At 41.4% G+C, this 21,765-nt stretch overlaps 1 protein-coding gene across 1 annotated transcript in view; it reads left to right on the top strand.

Annotated features, from left to right (window-relative positions):
* Positions 1 to 5,152, top strand: part of LOC113049852 (atrial natriuretic peptide receptor 2-like) — a 113,986-nt gene extending 108,834 nt beyond the window's left edge. The window contains exons 21-22 of the mRNA XM_026212539.1: positions 4,047 to 4,138; positions 4,843 to 5,152. Coding sequence (XP_026068324.1) covers positions 4,047 to 4,138; positions 4,843 to 4,905 — 155 coding nt within the window. The 3' untranslated portion in view covers positions 4,906 to 5,152. The remainder of the gene's footprint in view (positions 1 to 4,046; positions 4,139 to 4,842) is intronic.
* Positions 5,153 to 21,765: the final 16,613 nt, after the last annotated feature.

Genomic DNA, 21,765 nt, shown 5'->3' with positions numbered 1-21,765 from the left:
GATTTTTTTATTTTTTTGTGTGCATATACTTAAAGACCGCATACATCTTTTTTTGTCACTAGTGTTACCTTACTTCTTTAGCAATATTAAAGGTGTTTATGAAATATTATTAAAAAAAGTTTTTCAGCAAATGCAGTCAAGAGGTACAGAAAATTAATGATAATCTAACTAATAAGGAGATTATGTTTTATTTATTTTAATCAGGTTTGTTAAAAGTGTGACTGAATGATCTTTCAATTGTGCAACCATTTATTTGCTATAACAATGAAAATTTAAAATTTGAAAAACAGCTAAAAACAAGCAACGATATGATCCTTTAAAGCTTAATTCTTAAGTGTAGCAGAATTCAATGAATTTAAAATGATCATGTCCAGGGTGAGTGAGTGAGTCAGTGAGTGAGTGAATTGACTCGCTAAATTTAATCAATATTCTTTGTTGCATTTTCCTGTCAAAATAACAGTGTTCCTATGGAAGTCCTCAGCTTTTAAGAACAGCCTGGTTTTCCGGTAGTGTATGGTGTTCATGGCACTCACCTATTATCATCCCTGTTTTGATTTCAGCAAATCAGTTCAAGGGAACACACAAAACCTGATTAATATTCATGAATCCAGCAGCTCATTAATGCTTAGTAATCCTTAGTGTGTTTTATAGTTCTTATTATTAGAATTCTTATCATTATTATCCTATCAGTATTTTTGTTAGTTTTTTCCCCAATTTCTTTTTTTGTAGGAAACATTGAATGACAGAAAAAAACAACCACCTCTCAAGTTAAAATTCAAACATGGTTATCAAATTTACTTCTAAGTACTTCTTAAGTTATATTAAATAATTCTTGTTTATTATATAATTCTTGTTTATTATAAAGCATGACTTACTGATGTTAAAAGTGTATTTAAAAAAACTGTGCCATTTTACAAATATTTCATATATATTAATCAGTCTGGCGAGTAAACTGAAGTATTTATTAGCCAATGGCGATTTCAATTGCCAAGGTGTCTCTAGAGGGTTGCAACCTAACCAGTAGTCATTATTAGGACCCAAGCACAAAAATGACACAAACTGAAATTTGTTCTTTATGACGAGGGGAACGTTCCCCTCAAATTTTGAAGATAAAAGCAACTTTGTCCGAACCATGGCATGCATTTTTCGTGAGGATTTTTATTTAAAAAGGAGCTTTACACACAACACATTGGCTAGTGAGCAAAAAAGTTAATGTCAAGCCCTGATCATGTCACATGTGACCGCTTTTATTTAATGTGAAAGAAAAAAAAAACCCACAGTAATATCAGTGACAACAAATCACCAGTAACATACATATACATATACAAATGCCTCATTTCATAAGAACTGAAATCAGTGAGGAAAATAGCATAGACGACATTTTAAATTAACATTTTAACTTCATTAGAAAACAACTAAAATGTACAACAAAGTACAATATCTAGTAAGTACAATACCATGACATAAAATAGTCACAATTGGACAATTGCAATTTAGACAATGACTAATAGGGGAAAACTTTGAACTGTCCCCATTTTCCATTTCATGGTGCCTTTTTGCTTTTTTTAACTTGCCCAACTGCCCCATAATGCACTCCCAGAACCGTTGCTCAATCTGAACTGAACGCTTATTTAGTGCCATGAGCTCTGGAATCAGGCATATGATCTGGTCATCACCGTACCAGTTAACATCATATCTGGGGCTTGGTCAGAAAAACTTCACTCTGTTGCGATGCATGTGTTTCAGTGCTCCCAAAACAGCGAAGTGATATTTCAGGGTTTTTCTGACATGGGTGTTGACTCACTGACCTTGAAGAAATTTTGTGTTGTGTTCTGGGCTGTTAAGATTTGCACGCTGCAGTCGTATGTTACGTTTCTACACCTTTTCATATCTTTGTTTCCAACCGATGATCTCTTCTTTCAGTGAGAGTGTGTGTGTGTGTGTGTGTGAGAGAGAGAGAGAGAGAGAGAGTGTGTGTGCGAGAGAGAGAGAGTGTGTGTGAGAGTGAGAAAGAGAGAGAGAGAGAGAGAGAGTGTGTGTGTGTGTGTGAGAGAGAGAGAGAGAGAGAGTGTGAGTGAGTGAGAGAGAGAGAGTGTGCTCTTGTTTTTGTGACATATCAGGACACAACTCTGTATAATGACATGGGTATGACACACGTATTTCTATGAGAGGGTGACTTATGAGGACATAACCCATGTCCCCATTTTTCAAAATGCTTATAAATCATACAGAATGAGTTTTTTTGAGAAAGTAAAAATGCACAAAGTTTCCTGTGAGGGTTAGGGTTAGGTGTAGGGTTGGTGTAGGGCCATAGAATATACAGTTTGTACATTATAAAAACCATTATGCCTATAGGATGTCCCCACTTTTTCACAAAAACAAATGTCCTGTGTGTGTGTGTGTGTGTGTGTGTGTGAGTGAGTATGTATGTGGAGGTACTGTATGCTATGCACTTTCATAACTGTTTCACCATTTATTTCTGTATTTGTAGCAGGTCAGTTTGTACCTTGAAACACTGGGTGATCTATCTGGTGATGATGGGGGTGTCAATGCTCCTGCTCTGACTGTTTGCCTTCACCTTTGCTGATGGACCCTCCATGCCTTTCGCTCATATCTCTTCTCCCTTTCAATCAAATCACTTGTTCTCTTTCTTTTTTTGTGTCAATGTCACAGAAATAGCTCTATTTCCATTTCTGCCAAAAAAACAAAAAACAAAAACAGGATCAGCATCCCTACACTTTCTGTATAGTCGCAGTTTCTCACCTGCACTCAGTTTAGCCATACACTCAATTTAGAAATACCTGACCAAAAGAGGATTAACAATGACAAAGAAAAGTTAGAATCTCACAGTGTGATTTAGTGCTATTTTATGCAAAATAACTAAATGAATAGCTTTGAACAAATTTTATCTATAAAAGGGAGTCACTGGTGTTACTGATCTTCACTGGTGTTACCCATAAGGAAGGAAGGTGACCCCAGTGACAGTAACGCCAGTGACAATTATCATGAAAACTGCATTTTCAAAACAGCTGCTGCAAGGTATCGAACCACATGTTGTCAATCATTGTATAATAACTAAATTTAGTAGTTAAATCCATTTGTATTCTATTTTTGTTTTTACAATTCCCAAACAATAAAGGAGGTCATACCAGTGACTTAAACTAAAAGCTTCATATGAAATCATTAGATAAATGAGAAGATTTCTAATAACTGAAAAGAGACAGTGGATTTACCATGGGCTTCTCTTCAAACATCTCGAGGAAATTGGAAGAAGGAAGTCAAGTGATGCAATCAGTGTGATTTTTATTACAAAGTACGAGCTTTTTTGTTTAACGGTAACACTAGTGACACAACTCCAGGGGACCACTACTTTCATTATATATTTTATAATATTTATTTAGCATTTAGTTTTTTTATGTAATTTACATCATATATTTGATATTTATGGACACATTATTGTATTTTAAATGGAAGAAAACACTTGTTTTTGACCTCAAAATAAAGCATTTTCCCTCTACTATTACTGTGGAGACGAGCACTTCTGTGGTGCTTGGAATTCTAATTAATCAATAAAAATTTTATATTACCACATTGATGGCTCAAGAAGGTGTAAATGTTCAAATAATATATTGTTACATTTTAAAATATATAAAAAAAATGTAACCCTAAAGTGTTTTTCAAGTGTAATATTTCTGTAAAGGGTAGGGACAGAAAAATTGACATTTCCGTAGAATGACCCAGGTGCCAATGTGGACAGTAGACAGTGAGGCAGATCACTAGGGTTTGGAACAATGCTCCTCAATAGAGAAATCATACAGCAGTTTGTGTGGTGTAATTTAAGCTATTATTCATTCTAAAAACATTCCCACATATCACCTCAGATCTCATTATGCTTGCAAATATTCACTCACTGTATGTTTTTGTTGTATGGAAATGAGCAGTTTTTACATTCTTCAAATATGTCCTTTTATGTTGTACAGAAGAAACTTGAGGTTGAGTAAATGATGGCAATTTTCATGTATTTATGATTATCATTTCCTCCACAGCTCTGAGGATACATGTGTCTTCAGCAACCAAAGATGTTCTGGATGAGTTTGGCTATTTCGATCTCCAGCTGCGAGGAGATGTTGAAATGAAGGTATGGAGTTTCAGTTATGCTTGCTTTCTGAAGTGATTAACTACGTAACTATTTCATTAAATACATATTTTTTATAAATTATTTATAAAACATATTTGTTTGTTTGTGTGAGCTATTTTGTATGATTAAATTTCTCTAAAGGTACCGAATTGCTAAAAAGTCTGAATGGAATTTTTTTTTCCTCCAAAATAAAACACAGAAAAAAACATTATTATGATAAAGATTAAGCAATATAAAATTATAATTATTTAAAATCCTGCAGTATGTTAGTTTATCCAGTAGGATTTTGTTCAGTTCTTTAGAAGATTTTTGATTTATTCTATTTGAATCCTTGAGGATTGGCTCCACAATATTCTTTCAATAGAAACGATGTATATCTTTTAGGATTTTTTGAATAGGCTGTATTTTTCCAGCAAAATGAAAATAATCTATTACATCCATTTCAGATTTTCAAATGACAAAATATCCACATGCAATGCAACCTAAGTCTTGTAAAATCTGAACTTTATTGTGTTGATGATGGCCTTTTATACCAGTCTGGGTCGTATAATGCTTAAATCACCGTAGAGGACTGTCCCGTGTCCATCTTTGCTGGACTTTTCATTAAGAAATAGCATATTACTCATTGTTGATTAGTTCATCCAGCAAGCTGTCTGAGTGCCCATTGATGCATGCTATTGATAGGTGCTGTTACTCTCTTTTAGGGTAAAGGCAAAATGAAAACGTATTGGCTTCTGGGAGAGAAGACAGATGTCTATGTTATCTGAGAGCACTGTTGATGACAGGAAGTCACCAGGATCAGAGCCACTGTTTCATATATTTGTTCTGTGTCTGAAAGGGTTTCTCGTTCTTGCATGGAACAACACATTATAAAACCTTTTGAGGGAGGTCATTTCAGGTATATTTCATACCTGCTTTAAAACTGCAACAATTGTATAGTTGGTTCTTTACACACACACACACACACACACACACACACACACACACACACACACACACACACACACACACACACACACATATATATATATATATATATATATATATATTTTTTTTTTTTTTTTTAGAGATATGTTTTCTTGTGCTGATGTTTAAGTACATCTTCCCAGGTGAAATTCTTATTAGTTGTGCTTTCTATATTCAGATTTTTGGAGATGGTGATGTGTATTTGAAATTTTCTTAACACGTTCAAGTGCATTGAATGATGGTTATCAAGACTGAGAACAGATTGAAGTTTTATCAGAATGTAATATTTGTACATATGTATATCCAAGACATTGTAAGATATTTTGTTCAATAAACAGAATTAAAAGCAGGTTCTTGTGTTGTCATTACTAGCAAAAGCTTGTGTAAATATAGTCTTGACAGTTCTAAAGAATTGTGAATGTTAATGAATCCTTTCTGAAGGGCTCTTTTTTACTGAACACACGTCCCCAATGAACGTTGCAGCTTATTAGCACAACAGAAAAAGAAAATTGCACACTTAACTCCTGACGCATGTAGCGGGGACTAAGGACCATCTGCGCCTTTGGAAATAAATCCTCTGCAGAGGTGAGAGCAGATCTGTTGCTGGCTGATGAGTTAAACTCTTTCTATGGCCGGTTTGAAAACTATTTAAGCAGCAAGAGTCTGCCTGATCAGCACGGCAGTAAGCAGCAGTCAGATCAGCGATAATCATGTAATCACCGTGTCGGAGGACGAGGTTCAGATGGCCCTGAAGCGAGTGGACGTCAGGAAAACAACCGGACCTGATTGGATTTCTGGCCATGTTCTGAGGTCCTGCACTGATCAACTTGCTGGTTTGTTGACATACATCTATAATGAGTCCCTTGTTACCTCTTTGGTTCACACCTCCTTTAAAAAATCTGTCATCATCCCTGTGCCTAAGAACAATACACCCTCTTGTCTGAATGACTATCGCCCAGATGTCCTCACATCAATAGTCTTCACTCTGTGACTGGATTCAATACTTTCTCAAAGGAAGACCTCAAGTGGTTAAGATAGGCCACTTCATCTCTAGCTCCATCACTCTGAACATATGAGCCCCACAAGGCTGTGTCCTGAGTCCCCTGCTCTACTTTCTCTACACACGACTGCATGTCTTCCCACAGCTCAACATCTATTATCAAATTTGCTGATGATACTGTGGTTCTGGGCCTCATTTCCAACAATAATGAGACCTCATACCTGGATGTGGTAGAGAAACTTACATCATAGTGCCCAGGATAGATTTCTCTCTCTTAATATGAGCAAAACTAAAGAGCTGATTGTTGACTTCAGAAAGAGACAGACGCAGCCCTAAACTCCAATTATGAGGTTAATAAAGCCAGGCAAGGACTGTACCATCTGCAACAGCTGAGGAAATTCAGGGTCTTAACTACAATCCTGAAAACTTTCTATTCAGGGACCATAGAAAGTGTATTGAATCAGTGTGGTATTGGAACAGCTCCAGTCAAGACTGCAAAGCCCTGCAGAGAGTTGTGTGCTTAGCTGGGTCCATCTCAGGGTCTGCTCTTCCCTCGCTGCAGGACATCTACCTCAAACGCTGCAAAAGCAGAGGTGTTAAAATCACGGTTTACCTAATTAATGCAGCCTAAAAATCCTTTAACAGATTTGGATATTAAAAGCATATTATTATTTTATGAGTAAGCCAGGTTAAAGAGATGGGTCTTTATTTTAGATTTAATTTAGTGTGTCTGCCTCTTGAACAATGTTAGGTAGGTTATTCCAGAGTTTAGACGCCAAAAAGGAAAAGGATCAACTGCCGCCCGCAGTTGACTTTGATATTGAGTTTTGAGAACTTAGAGGATTATAATATAAAAGGAGCTCATTCAAATACTGAGGTGCTAAACCATTCAGGGCTTTATAAGTAATAAGCAATATTTTAAAATCTATACGATGTTTGATAGGGAGCCAGTGCAGTGTTGACAGGACCGGGCTAATATGGTCATACTTCCTGGTTTTAGTAAGAACTCTTGCTGCTGCATTTTGGACCAGCTGTAGTTTGTTTAGAAGTGAAGAAGTGAAGTGAAGTGACATTCAGCCAAGTATGGTGACCCATACTCAGAATTTGTGCTCTGCATTTAACCCATCCGAAATGCACACAAACAGAGCAGTGAACACACACACACACTGTGAGCACACACCCGGAGCAGTGGGCAGCCATTTATGCTGCGGCGCCCGGGGAGCAGTTGGGGGTTCGATGCCTTGCTCAAGGGCACCTAAGTCGTGGTATTGAAGGTGGAGAGAGAGCTGTTCATGCACCCCCCCCACCCACAATTCCGTCCGGCCCGAGACTAGAACTCACAACCCTTCGATTAGGAGTCCAACCCTCTAACCATTAGGCCACGACTTCCCCGACTTTATTAAGCATGCAGAACAACCACCCAATAAAGCATTACAATAATATAACCTTGAGGTCATAAATGCATGGATTAACATTCCTGCATTTGACTTTGAGAGCATATAAGCTGTAATTTAGATATATTTTTGAAAGGGAAAAATGCAGTTTTACAAATGCTAGAAACATGGCTTTCTAAGGAAAGATTGCGATCAAATAGCACACCTAGGTTCCTAACTGACGACGAAGAATTGACAGAGCAGCCATCAAGTCTTAGACAGTGTTCTAGGTTATTACATGCAGAGTTTCATAATTAACACCTCTGTTTTTTTAGAATTTAGCAGTAAGAAATAACATCCAGTTTTTTATATCGACTATGCATTCCATTAGTTTTTCAAATTGGTGTGTTTCACCGGGCCCCGAAGAAATATAGAGCTGAGTATCATCAGCATAACAGTGAAAGCTAAAAGTTAACAGAGAAAGTTAAACTGCTTTAAATTACTTTTTCCATATCAATCTAATAATCCATACACCATAATGGTAAACAAAACAAAGAAAACAGGTTTTAAACAGCTTCACAAATTTATTTTAAAAATAAATAAATAAATAAATGATTTCATTGTGTAAGTACCATGTTTGGTATCTATGAGTTCATATTTTCATGATCTAAATGACGGTGTATATTATATGTTGATACCTATGCAGCACATTAGTATTAAAAGAAACTTAAAGTGTCTTTTCTTGAACACCCAATCAAGTTTCATATGCAAAACACCATGCTAGAGACAAAAGATTGTAAAATTTCCCTCCAAAGGTACCATTTCTCATTGGCTCACTCAAATCCTGAGAGATGTGACTTCGATAAAAGATAAAGGCCTTACATCAGTGACCCGCTTTCAGTCTCTAGTTCTATTAGATTCTGAGAAGATGAGGATGTGAGCTAGAACTCTTCTGCAACCCCTAAGTAATTACATTCACCAACAATCCTTGGATCTCAGCTGATACCTCTATTAGCTCTTCTTCACTTTTGATCTGGGAGAAAACTCTCCCGATCACCACAGAGTCAGAATAACATTATTTTGGAGGTTCATCACTCTTTAAACCTGAAAGAACATGATCGTGACTCCTACAACACCGAACCTCCAAACCATCAAGTCTTTCATCAGAGACTGCATTCGGATGCTCATTCAAGGCCAAGGCAATGCAAGCATCGTAAGCTGTAGACCCCGTTATAAAACGGGTCTGGTGGTTTCACTTAGGTGGTTAACTGACTTATTTCCATAACTGCATTCTATGGTTTCTCTAATGGTTTCAGTCATCCACTTCCAACTCCCCATGAATGAGTGATTTGTTTGTTTGTTGGTTTGTCTAGATTAGTTATGTGTTAGTGTTTAGTTAATAAAACTTTTGTGCACAAATTACATGAGTTTCTGGTTCTGTCGCCGCTTTGTGAATAGTTTTCCTCTTACGATCTGATCTATTGCTGCTCTGTTGCCACAAAAGTACCCTTTTACACTGAACTTACACTGAATGTTAGCTGGACAAACAGATTAGTTGATGGCAATTTAATTCTGCTACAGTTACAGATATTGGCAGCTGATATAAATTATTGTATTATTTATATACATTTTCTCTTATGAGCTAATTTGCTACTTCAGCATAGCTGTAATATGAGAAGCCATGTTTCTGAATGAGAGAACCTAGTCATGCCATGTAGACAGAGAAGAGAAGTGGTCCAAGAACTGAGCCCTGAGGCACCGCAGTAGTTAGATGTTGCAACACATACCTCACCAATGCCGTGTTTCCACCGCAGGAACTTTACCCAGGAACTAGGGACTTTGGCCTGGTACTCTGTATGTTTCCACCACAGGAACCAGGAACTAAATAAAGTTCAGGGTAAAAAAAATGCCCCTCAGAAAGTCCCTGCTGGCGAGGCAGTACTTTTTCAAAGTTCCAGAACTCTCCGGGGCGGGACTTAGGTGCTTAACATCCTGATTGGTTGAGTTCAAGCAACATTGGTTGAGTTCAACCACCATTTATTCGGATCATTTTCAAAATATTACAGTTATTGTATCATGAAATGTAATTTTAAAAGTATTTCAGGCAAGAATGTAGTTGTTTAAAACTCAAATCTGTGGTTTATTTATATAGACAGCGCCTATTTAAAAATGTTTCGCCGATCTTGGAGACGTGAGCTCTACGTGATCAGCGAGAGCTCAGTGATCAGCTATCCGCCGAGAAGCAGCCTCACCTCGGCTAGACCTTCTGATATGTGCTGCTGGCTTTGATGTCTCTTTATTTGTTAAACATAACTAATAATTCGTTTTGGGTAAATCTAACAGGTTATCTTTGGTCTGTATTCAATTTATCTATATGTTAAAAGAAAATACAAAAGGCAAATTTATATAATATTTTATTTCATTGTAATGGCTGTATATATACACATGTCCCTGAACTAAGTACATATTTCTGCAGCTGTTATTATGTATAAATGAAAACGAAAGGAGCCAGTGGTATTTGATATCCTATTTCATTTTATTATAAATATAAAGAGATGAAAATTCCAGTAACCATGGTCAGCTGACTGAAGTTATGAAGTACGCTGCTGTTTGCAGAATAGCAAACATCACACTCCCGAGTCGAAGCCACAAAGTCTCAACTACCGAGGATGAACCAAAATCAGCGTACTTCGTATTGAGAAACGCACGCAGACCTATGTCACCAGACTTTTTGCCTAATGTTCCCAGTACTTTACACCGGGGTGGAAACGCAGAAAGCAACAGGTCTGGGGGGAAAAAGTTCCTGTCCGTAGCAATGGAATGTTCACCTTTCTTCATATGTCAGTAAGCTGTGGAACAGTTGAGCATACTGAAAAGTAGGCGTATGTTTGAGTTGACTATGCTATGCTGTTTAATGAGGCTGGCAAGTAACATGATTGTTTTCCCCAGACCAGGCCAGCCAGTGCTTTCCTGTAAATAATACACATTTTTTCATTCTTTTGTTGGTTTAGTTATGTGATTTTGCCTCTGGGCCTACCACCCATGTGCCCCACTTGTAGTAGCATTGTTCATTAACTAGTGGTGCTATCAATGCTATGGTTCTCCTCCCTAACTATGTCTTCTGCTTAGGCTATCCCTGTACAAAGCCGGATCTACACTGATGCTTTGCCCCTTCTTGCCAAAGGAACATTTAACATAAGACTTGATGTCTTGCTCCATCTCTGGCTAATAGAATCGCTGCCTCGCTAAATGAAGTGTTCTTGCTTGCCCTTAATGTCCAGCGAGGTCATGAATTCCACTCAATGCTTTGGCTCTAAGACTCTGAGGGAGCAAAAATGTATATCTCTTGTGCTTAATTAAGGCCATCCTTAAAAATATTCTTCTTTGCTGTAACCCGACCGACCCTGTGAATTTAGGACCGACTCAATTTTTTTTTTTTTTGCTTTTAGTCCGACAGACTTGCGGATTGTAAATTTGCATTAAGACTTTACTCTTCAAACAACTAATACAAAAGCAATAAAGTAATATTAATTATAATTAAGTATTGTAAATATATAAATTGCCTAGGCCTACATACAAACGAAGACTACGTTCTTTCTTTAAAAAAAGAAAACCTGTGACGTCATCTATGTTTACACGGATGTCACACTATGGCCTGTGCGTTCGGTTCGTCTCCTCTCATTCACTGTCAGTGTCAACGTTTCGCGTTTGGTAATGATGGCTGCAGTAAACAAAATGTTTGCGGTCACTGTTCAAAGGCATATGGGTTCGGGCACCATTATACATCTAAAAAAAATAATTAAAACAGCTCTACACCGCTTTAACTTGGCACGAAGTTCTGGAAAAACTGTTCCCAGATATTTTCCCATCCCTTCTCACGTCTATTCTAAAACCGTGATCGTGTCGACTGTCACTTTATGTTCGAAAATCTATTGCACGAATCAACCAACATGATGTCTAAGTTTCTGTCTTGTGTTTTATAACTGAAAAAAGTATGCAGTGGTATGTTTACTGACTAAATAGTTTGTAGAATCCTTCAATACTATTGGGAAATATATATTCTTATATTTGGGGGGTGGGGGGTGTAGACAGTCTCAGAAAAATGGTTGCAGAGCCTCATTTTTCATGATATTTTATTCAGATTTGAAATAAAACTCATGAGATGTGTGGCTTTCAACCCATTACTTTTCTAGATTGCTCCAGGACTCATTTCATGTATTTTTATATCAAATAAAAAAATATTTAAGTGTGGTAAAAAATAAAATCAAGGCACTTCGGTGTCTATAACTTTTAATATTTTTGAGCATTATCAAATCTGGTTGATAAAAAGTAAAGCCCAAAGGGTCTTCTTTCCAAAGACACCAAAATTATGTTTGTAACACACTGAAGTAGGAAACTGTTACAATTATAAGTTTGGTAGAGTACTTTCAGCTGTGGGTCTCATATTGGGGGGTGCTGGCTAACAGGTGTTTGCTGATCACAACAGTATCGCGGCACCACGCGTCATTGATGTAAACACAAAGCACGCCGCCGCAGGTTTTTCCTCCCACGACGAGAGCTCTGTCCGCTCGATAGCACGTCAACTGGTTGAGCTGAATAACGCCATCTGGAATGCTGTTGCCGAGCCATGTTTCTGTGAACACAAAAACACAACATTCTCTTACAGTCCTCTGAGTTGAATGTAGTAATCGAATGTAGTCCAGTTTATTGTCCAATGAGTATACGTTAGCCAGTACAATGGTGGGGATAGATGGCTTGTGTGGGTTAACTGTTAGCCTAGCCCGGATACCTCCGCACTTATCCCTCTTTGCTTCCTCTCACACTGCTTGTGGTGCCTCCGCTGTGGGCGAGATGCAGTAGTGGGGGTCGGTGATGGTGAAGGCCTCCGTAGCGCCACCATTTTGTATCCAGTTGTATATCCTGTTAGGGCCATCAATAAAAAATCCATTCTTTGATCTCTTAAAAGGGTACTGGCAGGTTCAATTGACTGCCAGAGCAAGGGAACTGTCTGCTTTCGTGACGCCTGATGACTTTCTCCAATTTCGTGTTATGCCGTTTGGTGTTCGAAATGCTCCAGCTACTTTCCAACACCTTTATAAATAAGGTGTTGTCTGGATTGTCTGACTGTGAGGCTTATTTGGACGACATTGTACAGTTCATCTTGGTCAGATAACTTAGCCCAAATAAAGGAGTTATTTGTTCGTTTGAGTGTGGCCTATTTAACTTTAAATTTGTCTGTAAAGCTACAGTCACCTTTTGGGGTAAAATAGTAGCAAATGGAAATGTCTGCCCAATTGAAGCTAAGATTGAGTCAATTTGTGCTTTTTCAGTGCCTTCAAATCGCAAGGAATTGCGTAGGTTTTTGGGAATGACCGGGTATTATCGTGGGTTTTGCCCTAACTTTGCATCCCTTGTAGCACCCTTGACTGATCTTGTAAGTACTAAGGTATCTTTTAACTGGACCACTGTTTCCCACCAGGCATTTGATGGAGCCAAAGCACTGTTGGCTAGTGGTCCTGTGCTTGTTGCTGTAGCGTATCTGACCCAAATCAGACAAATTAAAGAGTCGATCAGGGCTGTGGTTGAAACACGAGCCAAATTCCTCAGAAAGGCAACAGGAAGTCATAAATCATTCTGTGCCACAAGTCCAAAGCAAGATAACCAACCAACCAACTCTTTCACAGAACAGCTTTCAACATCAACACCACTAGAACAATTATTGACAATTTAAATTCGGAGAAGAGATCGTCAAATTTGGGGCAAGTAATTACATCACATGTAAACCCATGAGAGTACTACACAAGATCCTTGGATTGACATCCCCCAGCAGAACCGGACTGAAATTCCTAAGGGGAGGCTTTTTAACCTCTGGTCTCCACAGAAATCTTTGTAAGAGAATGGCACAGAAATAGTCTTTTTCTAGATAAAAAATAGACCAAAATGAACTCAAAATGACTTATAAATGAATATCAGTCCATCGCTTAACTCCATATTCATTTATATGTAACCCACACATTTGACTATCATGTTATGACTATCCCTTATTGTGTATATATATTTGTATAGCTATTGGATAGATTAAGCATACATGTTCATGTGTAGTATGTATGTGTTTGAATCTGTTAGCTTGAAACAGTCCTGACCATCAGTTATTTGTCAAATGTATCATATTCCTGTTATAGGAATCATGTCCAAAATTAGACCCTGCAAGAGCGGGAAAATTCGGACCACATGCTTGATCAGATAACATCTAATTTATGATACCCCCGAGCCAAGACAATATCTGATTGGTCAAGACAACATTTGAGATGTGGCCAACAGGCCAGTTTAAATACTTAGGACACCATAAAATCTTGCTTTTAGCTTCTAGCTTTGCTTCTTAGCTTTTGCTATTAGTCATGTTTGCTTTTAGTCATCACTGTTCTTTGAACGCGGTTCCAGCGTGCTTCGGCCTGCACGCCTGCTGCTACCTAGCCACAATGAGAAGAAACACCACCTAGTCTCGTCAAACTTTACTTCTTTTTTTTTCTCTTTGAGAGTTTCGTGTTCTGAGTTAAGTTTTGTAACGCCGTGTCTCCGAGTCTGACCTCGAGTGCCCTTTCAACTTCAACCAGCCACACAACTCCGCATCTTCAGCCAATGCCCAACCACTGGCTTTCCAATCAGCGACATCGGGAAACCCCCTTTCAATGACAACTTTACACAGGAGACGCAAGTAGTACCTCCAGACATTTGTACTGGTGTATCTAATATAATTTTAACCTTATTGAGGAACTCAATGCAAGGGTTAATTAAGTGATTGATGGCTGTTCATGTATATGCAATTTCACGTATTGCTATAAACTTGGGACTTTTCCATTCTCTTAAAAACATTGTTCCCTAACGTTCTATCTTCCTGTAACTTGTGTGAATTTGTGAGTGCGTGTGCTTATTTGTTAGATTAGTTTATATGTCTTAGATATATCTAATAAAGCCTTATTAATATTGAAAAGAGAAGTATCTTGTGTTTTGTGCTTACAAGTTAGTCTTAAACTGCCGATCTTGTTACTGTGCTAATTTATAGTGTTTTCACTATAGTTTGGATATTAATATCCAGTGCAGATTTTATGTTAAACGGCTCGTTCAGTGAATTGCAGTTTCAGTGATCAGCCGTGAAAAAGTGATTCAGTTCAAATTCCCTTTAAAACCTTAAATGATCCCCTTTGAGCTAAATTTACCCTTACATTGCACCAGATTTCTCTCAACCTTTTTGTTTAGCTGTCGATGTTAGCGACACTGGAGCTGAAGCTGTCCTCCTACAGAAACGTCAGGATGGAGTAGAACACCCAGTTTTTTATTATTCAAAAAAATTAAATGTCCATCAGCGTGTTTGTTCTGTTGTCGAAAAGGACGCGCTTGCTCTGTTTTAGCTATCCAACATTTCGTCTATCTGGGATCATCTGCAAGTCCAATTGTGGTTTACACTGACCATAATCCTTTGGTGTTTTTACATCAGATGAAGGATCGTAATCTGAGGATAATGTGGTGGAGTCTCTTCTTACAGCCATTCTCTCTTGACATTAAACACAATCAATTTTTTTTTTCTTTTTTTTGCATTCCTTTAGAGAAATACTTTTGTGGGGGAGGTGTTACACCTGCTGGCTCTGCTACACAGTGCAGATGTTTATTGGGCAACAGGTGTATTCAATCCTTAACTAACTCACAAGAGTATAAAGACCGGTGACTTTGATTGAGAGGTGGCTCGCTTCGCCCTCACTTCTCCCCTACTTTGTCATCTGTATATTTTTATTTTCTCTTTAATTATCCCTTTGCTATATTTATTTGAAGTGCCAGATATTGTTTATTTAATAACCACACTCACGTGTCTTATTTTTCCCCTAGACGTCGGTTTGTTTTGATTGTTTAATAATTGTTTGCTTGGTTTGATAATAAATTGCTTTATTGTTAAAGAATTAGTGGTCTGCCTCTTTTATGTTGCGATCTACGAGCCAGCCGTAACACCGACCCGGGATCCGTTCGGTTCTATATTTTAAATGATCAGCCAGGTCCGGGTCAGTTCCGAATCTATTACCTCGGGTCCCAGGTCTGTTAACATGGTGTGTAATACCCGTGCGATCGGAGTCATCAGACTCGGAGAGCACCCGGCCGTGATCAAACAGTGCTTATGTTTTTTGTAACTTGCAACTTTTAGGAATTATTAGGAAAAGAAAAGAATGAGCCAAAAAAGTGATCTCTCTCTTTCTCTGCCTTTAGAAGCAGAGTGCAGACTCAGAGTTAATGCAAGTGCACGCATGGTGATAATGCTTGCAGACTTGACACAGTAATATTTAATATGTTTCAAATTGGCAACACAATCTGAGGTGAACAGTCAAGTGAATGTTTTCTATGATGCTCAAATTGCGTTAAGGCATATTTTAGGTTGATACAGCTAGCACGCATGTGCAGTCTCGAGCGAGTTTCATGTTTCTATGGTAACCAGTGAGGGACACTTCGACCGCCAAACCACACTTTACATTTTCTCCCATTTTCATATATATTATAAATGAACCGTTTATTCTTGAAGTTTTATTGGTCAGATTCAGACACGATGCAGAGCAGAGAGAACAGAGATGTTAGCAAATAAATAACATCAGCGGCCATGGCATTGCTCGAACGATCGTTATTATAGTTCAAAGGGGCAAACAGTCAAAGTTATTATGCGAGTTAACTCGAGTCAGAATGTACATGTGCACATTACATTTGTCATCCATTACTGTGACATCAAGTGGACTTTTGAAGCTGAAATAATGAGTGGATTAAGCTTGGACTTGGAATAACGAGAGGAATAACATGGATAACATTCTTGTCTGAGGATTGTAATGCATCACAGGCAGGCAGGTACATGGAAGAGAGACTACAGCTCCTTAAATTAGGTAAGACAACAAGCTTTATCTTTCGCAACAGGTTTATTGGCTTGTAATAGCAATTTAAGGTGGAATATGTGACAGTCGGGTGTGTGTCTTCCCGGGTCCGAGTAGGCATTTCTTGGATCTACATGGGTCCGGGTCCAGGTCCAGCTTTTGAAATATTAGACTGGTCCAGGTCGGATCGGTGTAGTACATTACGGGTCTCTTTCGGGTTCGGCCACTAATTTTTGGACCCGTGAAGACCTCTACCTCATGGCCCTGACATAGACCTGCATCAAACCAGAGGAAACTGCTACACCTGCAGAACTATCCAATAATGTCTAATTTTCCCACACTACCCATCTGACTGGAAGAGGTGGAGGTACTAGTCTGCTTATCTCTAATGATTTGAAATGTATTCCTTTACCTTCTGTGGGTATTAACAGCTCCTTTGAATCACATTCAGTTGCTATTACCCAGCCATTTTAAATCCATTTTGTAGTTGTTTTTCGACCCCCAGGACCACGAGGTAACTTCTTGGATGAATTAGATGTGCTACTTTCAACCTTTCCTGAGGATGGTACTACCCTAGTTCTGCTTGGAGACTTCAAAAGACTTCCTAGTCTGCGTGCTTCTTTTTAACTCAAGAGTGTTAATTATGACCTTACTTGCACATGACACTGCAACACTGTGTTACGGAATTTCAGGACAGGAGGCTGAAAGTAACAGAAACAGTTTATTGAGGCACAAGCAGAGGAGCAGGTAGTGCAGGGTGATGCGATGATGCTGGAGGCAGTGATGAAGCGATCCGTAGGTGAAAGGTTCAAGACGCTGGAGGTAGTGGACACACACACACGCACACAAGGAAGGCTGGGAGCTTCTGGAGATCGCTGGAGAGAGGTAAGTAGAGAGGTAGTTAGTCTTTAGAGTAAGCATTCAGGTAAGACCTTGTTGTGAACGAGACCAGACTGCTGACTGGGTGCATGTGTGTGGTATTTGTAGTGAGGAGGTGATTGCAGGTGGATGAGGATCAGGTGGGAGTGATTACTACTGTGGTGAGGGAGTGCGCTGTGTTTGGTTGGTTGTACCCCCCTCCCCCCGGCCCGCTCCTGAGGGCCGAGGACCCCGACAACGTGGTGGATGTCCTCTTCCTCTAGGAGCCGGTCTTTAGGGATGATTGGAGTGGAAGGTGTCTAGTAGGTTCGGATCCAGGATGACGTTGCGTGGGACCCATGAGTGTTCCTCTGGACCGTACCCTTCCCAGTCCACAAGGTACTCAAGTTGTCCACCACGCCACCGGGAGTCCAAGATGTCATGAACTTCGCAGCTCCATCTTCGGGGGGCTTCGGCTACGCCAGGCTCTGTAGAGGGAGAAACAGAGGGATGATAAGGCTTGAGGAGTGAGACATGGAAAGTGGGGTGAATCCAGTACAGAGGTGGTAATTGGAGTTTGAAATTAACCAGATTGATGTGCTCTATGATGGTAAGTGGGCCAATGAATCTGGGACTAAACTTGCGGCATGGTAGGCACAGGCGGATGTCCCGGGTTGACAGCCAGACCTTCTGTCCAGGTTGGTATTCTGGAACGTCAGATTGGCGGAGGTCGGCTGTCATCCTGCGCCTACATAGAGCCAGTTGCAGTTGGTGGTGGGCCGCATCCCAGACCCTCTCACTCTCTCTGAACCAGTAGTCGATGGAGGCGATGAGGGCTCACCTGACCACGGGAAGAGCGGTGGTTGGTAGCCGAGCATGCACTGGAATGGAGTGAGTCTGGTGGTGGGTTGTTGCAGGGAGATCTGTGAGTACTCAGCCCACCCTAGGAACTGGTTCCAAGAGTCCTGGTGGCCATAGCAGAAGGTACGTAGGAAGTGGCCGATCTCCTGAACCTTCCTCTCTGTCTGCCCGTTTGATTAGGGATGGTATCAGGAGGAGAGACTGATGGCCACACCTAGGAATGAGTGGAAAGCTTTTCATACCCAGGAGATTAACTGGGGACCTCTGTCAGAGACGATGTCTTCTGGAATGCCAAAGTATCTGAAGACATGGTTAAACATTAATTTGGCTGTTTCCATGGCCGTGGGTAGACCTTTCAGAGGGAAAAGACGACATGATTTAGAAAACCGGTCTACAATGGCAAGGATACAGGTGTTATTGTCAAAGGGATTGACCACGGGTGGTTTGGGACGGGCAGAGGCTGGAGCTTGCCTAATGGTAGGTGGCGTGGACTCTTGGAGATGGCGCAGTCTTTACATCCGTGCACATACCTTCTGATGTCCGATGCCATGTTGGGCCACCAGAAGCATTCCCTTAGCAGCGAGAGGGTTTCATTGACCCCCGAGTGACCAGTGCCAAGAGACGTGTGAGCGGAGTGGATGAGTGGAGTGCGCCATGTCCTGGGGATACATTGACATCCTGGTCGGCAACCCAGCAGAGTGTTGGCGGATGGATTGGAGGAAGGTAGGGTCTCGGCGGACCAGGTAATCGGACTGACGATTACCTTCTCAGGAAGTATAGTTTCAGGTTCTTCCAGGCTCTCTTCCAGGGCGTGACACCGGGAAAGGGCAAGATGGAGAAGTTGAAGCGGGTGAAGAATAGCGCCCCCCGCGGGCCTGGATTAAGCCTTTTGGCGAGGCGTAGATACTCGAGGTTCTTATGGTCTGTGAGGACTAGAAAAGGGTGTTTGGCTCCCTCCAGCCAACGCCTCCATTCCTCCAGGGACAGCTTGATGGTCAGTAGCTCGTGGTTTCCAATGTCGTAATTGACCTCCGCCGGGTTGAGCTTCCGAGAGAAGAAGGCACATGGATAGAGGCGGCTGGGACTCCCCTGCTGCTGCGACACCCCTGCTGCTGCGACAGGACCGCTCCCATTCCGGTGGTGGAGACGTCGACTTCGATGAAGGGTCGATAGGGGTCAGGATGAACCACTAGTGGAGTGGTCGTGAAAGCCTCCTTGAGGGAGTTGAAGGCCTCCGTGCAGCTGGGGTCCAGGACAGAGACTTGGGTTTTATTGCAGAGGAAGCTAGTGAGAGGGTTGGTGATGGAGCTGTAGTTTTGAACGAAGCGTCGGTAGAAATTGGCAAAGCCGAGGAATCGTTGGAGTTCTTTGATGATGGTAGGAGTGGGCCAGTTTTTGACAGCGTTCACCTTCCACTCATCCATCCGGATGCCACTGCTATCAATGTTATACCCAAGGAACTGCACTGAGGGCTGATGGAAGGAGCATTTCTCGGCCTTGAGATATAGTTGAAAGGCCCTCAGGCATTGCAGGACCTCCGCAACGTGGCAACGATGTTCTGCTAGGCTCCGGGAGTAATTGAGGATGTCATCTATGTAGACAAGGATGAACTTGTGGAGGAATTCCCGGAGCACCTCATGGATAAAGTCTTGGAATACAGTTGACAAGTCCATATGGCATCACCAAGTACTCAAAGTGGCCAGTAGGGGTGATTAAGTCAGTTTTCTACTCACCCCCCTTACGTATCCTGATGAGGTTGTATGCGCTGCGGAGGTCCAACTTGGTGAACACAGTGGCACCACGGAGATGTTCCAGGACACCTGGGACGAGTCGAAGAGGGTAACAGAACCTGAATGTTATGTTGTTGAGGGCACGGTAATCAATGCAGGGCCGCAAGCCTCCGTCCTCCTTCTCCACAAAGAAAAAGCTGGATGCAGCAGGGGAGGTAGATGGATGGATGTAACCCTGAGCCAGCGCCTCCTTGATGTATTCCTCCATGGCCTTCTCATCTGGGATGGAAAGGGGATATATCCTTCCTTTAGGCACTGGTTCACCTGGAAGCAGATCGATGGCACAGTCCCATGGCAGGTGTGGAGGCAGCTTGGAGGCCCGTTTGGGGCAGAATACGTCGCTGAAGGGGGCGTAACAGGTCGGAATGGATATGGATTGCTTGTCTATCGGGCTCTCAATGGATGTGGTACAGTCAGGTAGAGGTTCCGGGGGGAGTTTGGCTTGAACAGGGAATCCAGTGATACAGCCATGGAACCAGGAGTAGCCCCGTCTTCCATGAGATGACTGGGTTATGCTGCTCCAACCATGGGTGCCCTAGGATGATGTCAGCGGTGGATTCCTCCAGAACCAGCAGATGGATCTCCTCTTTATGAAGTAGCCCGGTTTGGAGGTTATGGGGCCCACACTATGATGAACACATCTTCGACCGGTTTTCCGGTTATTGTGTGGACCTGGTAGGCTGACGGCATTGCCGTGGTGAGCTTGAGCTGATGGCAGAGGGCTACGGAAATGAAGTTGCCGGCTGTCCCAGAATCGAGGAAGGCGGAAACTGGAAGAGAGATGTCAGTGGCAGTAAGTGTCACTATAGTGGTGAGTGGTTTCATTTGATACTTCGAAGGGAGATTGGCACTCACCATGGGACGAGGAGGGCGGACAGGGCAGAGATTGACAGTAGAGACACAGGTTCTGGGCTGGCCGTCTTTGCCATTCAGCCGCAGTGGGTCCATAGGAGTAGACGAGCATGGGCTCGCTTGCTGGTTCTGGGGAGCTGACGGTCTCTGTTGGGCAGAGTGGCGAGTTGGAATATGCCTGGCCCTGGTGCTCTTCGAGGCACGACTGCATATAGATGGCGAAGCGGAAGTGCTCACAGGTGATGGGGATGCCGGAAGAGTGGTGATTGTTCTACACAAAGCGTCAGCCAGGTCCTGGAAGGGGTCCATGGGGCTCATGCTTGAGCTGATCGGTCTTGGTCCGGTCTTCTGTTAGGGAATACCAGGACAGGAGGCTGAAAGTAACAGAAACAGTCTATTGACGCACAAGCAGAGGAGCAGGTAGTGCAGGGTGATGCGATGGTGCTGGAGGCAGTGAAGAAGGGATCCCTAGGTTAAAGGTTCAAGACGCTGGAGGTCGTGGACACACACGCGCGCGCGCGCGCACACACGAGGAGGGCTGGGAGCTTCTGGAGATCACTGGAGTAAGCATTCAGGTAAGTTCTTGTTGCGAACAAGACCGGACGCTGACTGGGTGAATGTGTGTGGTATTTGTAGGGAGGAAATGATTGCAGGTGGATGAGGATCAGGTGGGAGATATTAGTATCTGGATGATGGAGTGTGCTGTGATTGGTTGGTGATGGAACCTGGCGTGTCTGTTACACATTAATCATGTGCTGGTTACTCCACTGCACAAGTCAGATCACTTCCCCCTCCCTCTTAACCTCAATATGATTCCTGACACAACACAAACCCCCTCCACATGTCCTTTTCGATGTAACCTACGTTCACTCTCACCCTCCTAGCTATCTGCTATAGTTTTATCTTCACTTCCACCCCCTAAACAGTTAGCATATCTTGATGCTAACAGTGCTACTGTAACAGGTATTAATTATAACTTCTGTTTATTTTAAATTCACACAAAATTCGAATTTTTCTGCAACATATA

This window comes from Carassius auratus, chromosome 30, assembly GCF_003368295.1.
Source record: "Carassius auratus strain Wakin chromosome 30, ASM336829v1, whole genome shotgun sequence".
NCBI classification, from domain to species: Eukaryota; Metazoa; Chordata; class Actinopteri; order Cypriniformes; family Cyprinidae; genus Carassius; species Carassius auratus.
The sequence above is the reverse complement of the archived record's forward strand: the minus strand, read 5'-3'. Positions and strand labels throughout refer to the sequence as shown.